Source organism: Glossina fuscipes, unplaced genomic scaffold (assembly GCF_014805625.2).
Source record: "Glossina fuscipes isolate IAEA_lab_2018 unplaced genomic scaffold, Yale_Gfus_2 56463, whole genome shotgun sequence".
Taxonomy (NCBI): domain Eukaryota; kingdom Metazoa; phylum Arthropoda; class Insecta; order Diptera; family Glossinidae; genus Glossina; species Glossina fuscipes.
This window is the reverse complement of record NW_024000666.1, coordinates 1-5,042: the sequence shown is the minus strand read 5'-3', so window position 1 is coordinate 5,042 and position 5,042 is coordinate 1. Positions and strand designations below refer to the sequence as shown.

The 5,042-nt window shown below is 37.0% G+C and overlaps 1 protein-coding gene across 1 annotated transcript; it reads left to right on the top strand.

Annotated features, from left to right (window-relative positions):
• Positions 1-3: 3 nt before the first annotated feature.
• On the top strand, positions 4-5,036 carry LOC119643125 (the record flags this gene model as incomplete). Its single annotated transcript, XM_038042475.1, has 10 exons — positions 4-154; positions 220-356; positions 418-495; positions 565-704; positions 1,833-1,908; positions 1,980-2,132; positions 2,303-4,032; positions 4,102-4,203; positions 4,267-4,370; positions 4,689-5,036. Coding segments are annotated over 10 exons (2,826 nt in total), but the record flags the coding sequence as incomplete, so codon positions are not given.
• Positions 5,037-5,042: the final 6 nt, after the last annotated feature.

The window sequence follows — 5,042 nt, the reverse complement described above, 5'->3', positions numbered from 1 at the left end:
TTTTTGGGTGGCACGGGCAACATAACCGGTTTAACTAAACGTTTACCTATTTCAAATGGCTTTGCTGGTTGCATACGCCGTTTTGTGGCTAATGCTCACGATTATAAATTTGAAGAGCATCCTTTAGGTGATGTCAGCAAAGGATTTGATATACGTAAGTAATATTGTGTTCAATTAGTTTGGAAATATTTTTAATAAACTTTCATTTACATGTTGTAGAGGATTGCGTTACTGACAAATGCTTTAAATATCCTTGTCAACATGGCGGTAAATGTTTACCTTCCGATCAAGGAGCGATGTGTCTGTGTCCTATAGGTTTTGTAGGTGATTTATGTGAAATTCGCATGGATTTACAGGTAAAAGCTGAGGATTTTTTTTTAATCCTCGATTTAAGTGCACAACTTTTGGTTTTTTTAGGTTCCTTCCTTTAATGGTTCCTCATTTTTGCGTTATGCTCCTTTAGGCGATAGTGCCTTAATATGGTTGGAATTAAAGGTTTGCAATATTTCTTTTTACATTCGTTACATTATTTAAAGGTCTTTAACACATTTCCAAAAATTTTAGGTAATTTTAAAGCCAGAGCAAGCGGATGGTTTGATTTTATATTCGGGCGCTAAACGTCATGGCGATTTTATCGCTTTAGCTTTGACTAATGGTTTTGTCGAGTTCATCTTTGATTTGGGCAGTGGCCCAGCGGTGGTCAGGTATAAATTTTAAATTGACAAAATTTTACACTCTACAATCATATTTGAGAAAAATCGTGTTCTCTTAATATTTGAAATTTCCATAAATTTTGGCTATGGTTGTTGTGGGCATCGTTAAGTGAAAGCTAAAGAGTTGGCTGGCATTTTCGAGAGCTACTTATCCGGCATAAACAATAAATTTCGCTTTTTATACTCTACATCATTTGTGGTACAAAGGTATACTAAGTTTGTGTGACTAATAGGTAACACCCAGAAGGGCTGAAGGTAGACCCACCTTTTATTATACCCATCTATACAGGATCATTTTCTGAGTCGACCTTAGATAGTCTGCCCATCTATCTGTCTTGTTTTCTTGTGCGCAACTTACAGGCCGAGAGTTATGAGATATTTTGATGAAGTTTGAATATTGACGTCTTTTGGTCCAAGAACCTATCGAACGCTATTGAAAATGATCCTTATCGGACCATTTTTCAACCTCTTCCCATACAACGTCTTTATCTAAAATGTGGACATATGAACAACTGTAGGGTATTTTTTGACGTGGAAAAAACATCAAAAGCTGCCCGCTTTGGGACTTTGTACTATCATGTCTTGTGGCAAGAACCCTTTGGTATACCTTCATAGGGGCTTAGGCACTATCTATGAGCCTACGGTAACGCTGCTCGTTTCTGTGTTCCTTCAATAGCTTTGCGGCAAATATTCCCACCGCTTTCCACTTCTTGAGTGGAATATATTCGTCACGAGGTCACAATGTTTTTACTTGCTTATATCCGAAAAGTGAAAGAGAGTTGAAAGAGTTTTGATGCGGGGAGAATCCTTCAAGCAAAATGTCCGAAAGTGTATGGACATCAGGCGTTCATTGTCAAGACTTGGACTCCCGGCTAATCGACCAATAGCTTTTTTTTTAGTCAATGTTTTTTAATTAACTTACGCCTAGACGCACTAATTATCTTAGGCACTCGGAAAATAATTGTTATGACGAGTACAGTTACGTTTTTAATTACATGCAATGCCTTTACACAATAGCGGACACTTTTCACACACGATTTTTTATATGATTGCATTCATTCTTTCCATTTATGAATTTTATATAAATATTTTTGTGTGTCCATCTTTATGAAAACCCAGGAGCGAATATGCTTTAGCCATAGGCCAATGGCATACAATACAAATATCTCGCACTGCCAGGTTAGCTGTATTAAAGGTAAGTGGTCTCCTGTCATCTTTTTTACTTCACTTCTCATGTGTTTGCTACTGACCTTTTATATTACAAAGATCGATCAACTACCTGAAATCATGACAGTATCTTCAAATGGTTTTTGGCATCTTTCTTTGCCGGAAAATCTCTTTGTTGGTGGTGTTAATCATGTCGACAAATTGCCTTTAGATTTAAAAAGCAAACCTTTTCTTGTGGGTTGTATACAACGTGTAAGTAATTAAAAAAAGCAGAAAAAAACAATAACAAGAAAGAAAAGAAGTAGAAGATTTCTATGCTGTTATTACAGCGACAGGCAATTTGTGGCCAAAATGAATGAATTTACTTTCTTTCATATTTGCTTTCTTTTCTATCTTTTTTTTTTCTTTTGTTTTTTCTTTAGATTGAGATAAACGGCCACTCGTTGGCAATTATATCTGAAGCATTGGGCGGCACTAACATAGGCAATTGCCCTCATGCCTGTGTGGCTCGACCCTGTGGCCCCCTAGCAGAGTGTATACCGCAGATGGAAAGTTATGAATGTCGTTGTAACATCTACAACACGCAGTGCAATAGAGAGGCAGAATTATCCTTCAATAGGTTACGTAAGCAGAAAGTCTTGGCCAAGGAACCGCAAGCAACAAGCAAGTTAGTTGCGGCCAGAGAAGCCAAGCAACATGGGGATGACCTAACACAGAAAAGCGGCCTAAAAATAAAACAAAAACGTTGGCAGCAGCTGGTTGAGAATAATGAGAAAAAAAAGATTGTAAACAAACCTTACACGAGATGGTATTTGCAACAGCATAAAACCGCACAGAGAACAATGCCAATCGCCAAAGCAACGGCAACAACAACAAAAACTACTACTACTACTACTACTGCTAAAACAAAGGCCACTATACCGACAACGCAGACAACAGCACTTACAGACGACACTATTGAATCAATAAATTGGCAAGCATTGCAAAGCTTAGATTTAATAACACTTAGCGATTCCCAAGACCAAGATAAGGAGGAGCAAGGACGCGAAGACAGTGAAGACATGAATGAAGAAAATGAAGATTCTGATGAAATTGAAGATGATATCATATTTGAGAAAGTTAAGGCAATACGTGAACGTTTGCAGAAGGAGCGAGAAAAAAAGCAGCAAGAACAACAACAACAACAGTATAATTACGATGACAAAAATGCACAACGAATTGGAGAGAACAAACACAAGCGCCGAGCAACGAATCATCATCAAAGCAAAAGCTTACACAAACAACACTACCATCGTTTTCACCCCAATCACAAAACAACTTTGGAGGATAAAACTCAGCATAAGCTAAGTCGTTTGCCAACCCATTATGAAAGTTTTCAAGCTAATACCGGTAGTGACATATTGACTTTTGATGATCCTATAATGGTGGAAGACCAGCTTAGAGAATTAGCTCCAACGAAAACAGACGAGGCAGAGCCTGACGAAATTGATGATGAGATTAATGATGACAAATATCAGCAAAAGACATTTGTTATGGATGCTTCACTGTTTGATGCTAGCGATGGCACCGAAGAATATCAACGCAAACAATTTGCTCAGGACATGAAACGAATTATGGCAAACACAAAAGGGCCCTATGTACCGAAAATGCCCCAGTTAGTAATCAGCGAATATGATTATAGCGAGGAATTAGATCTGACCAAACAAAACGATAGCGATAGTAATGATAACGACAACAAAGAAGAAAGCAATGCCAATGATGGAATAGTTGTCGATAATCTGAAACTTATAGACGTCGACTATACGGCCATAACACCGAAATTGTTAGATGAGAACAGAAAACCAACAACCAGTATAACGACAAGTACACAAACTCAAACTGACTGGAGCTTACTTAGCAAATTCGATTTGGACTCCGATCAACCACATCATACTATTGGAGTCCGCAAAAATTTTGGTGCTTGTTTTGCCGGACACGACAGCTATTTCCATTACAACGATGCCGAAACGATGAGCCAAATCATTAGCTATACAATTGATTTGAATTTGCGCATCAAAACTCGATCAGACAATGGAGTGATCTTATGGACCGGTAAAGTGGGATCAACAGATCGCGATAAGGATGATTATCTATCTTTGGGCATTGAAAATGGGTAAATAAACCTTTTTATGTACATTCTTTCCATTAAGTTTATAAAAATTTGCATTCAACTCGATTCTAGTTACTTACACTTTCGCTATAATTTGGGTTCGGGCGAGATTGATATACGATTTAATGCTACCAAAGTAAGCGATGGCTTATGGCATCGTGTTCGTGCTATAAGGTAACAAGAAATATTCGCTTTACCATTTTTTTGTCTTTTTAAAATTTATTTGCAAACATGTAGAGATTCTCAAGAAGGCTATTTAGAAGTAGACGGTCGCAAAAGCAACTCGCTGAGATCTCCGGGCAAATTACGGCAATTAAATACCGATACAGGTTTATACGTGGGTAAGTTATTCGCAATTAGAGGATGGTGTGGAATTTTTGATTGTTTTTATGACTTTTTTATTATTTATACAATGATTGGCCAGCCAATCTATTGTAAACCCCTTTTTGGAAAACATGAAAGTGTTTCAATAGTAATACGAACCTTAAAAGTACACTCTCTGTGCGATAAAAACAAAAAAAAATAAAAAATTGACTTATTTGACAATATATTTTATTATATATTGATCCGGAGCTGCTTTACATCTCTTCCTCTCTACCACTTCAAAAGACACATATATCTTGATCGACATATAACTTTTTTTCAACTTAATCATACAGGTGGAATGCCAGACGTTCAATATTTTACCAGGCAACGCTACGCCAGCGGCATTGTGGGTTGCATATCAGAAATCGTCTTAGCCGGTGAATTAAAAATGAGTTTCGATCCAAATACACTGGGCACAGCGCACAATGTAGAAACAGGTTTACTCTGAAATGATCTGCCAGCAATACTTAAATCCTGATATTAGAATAGAGACTAGAATCTAGAAAACAACGTATTCATTGTTTAATGAAACAACAAAAACAACAACAACTACAATAACAATAATAATTTCCGGAATTAGGAGCAAAAAACGTGGTAAACAAAAAAATTAAAGCAAAGATGAAATATTTTTCAGTAACTACTGTGTT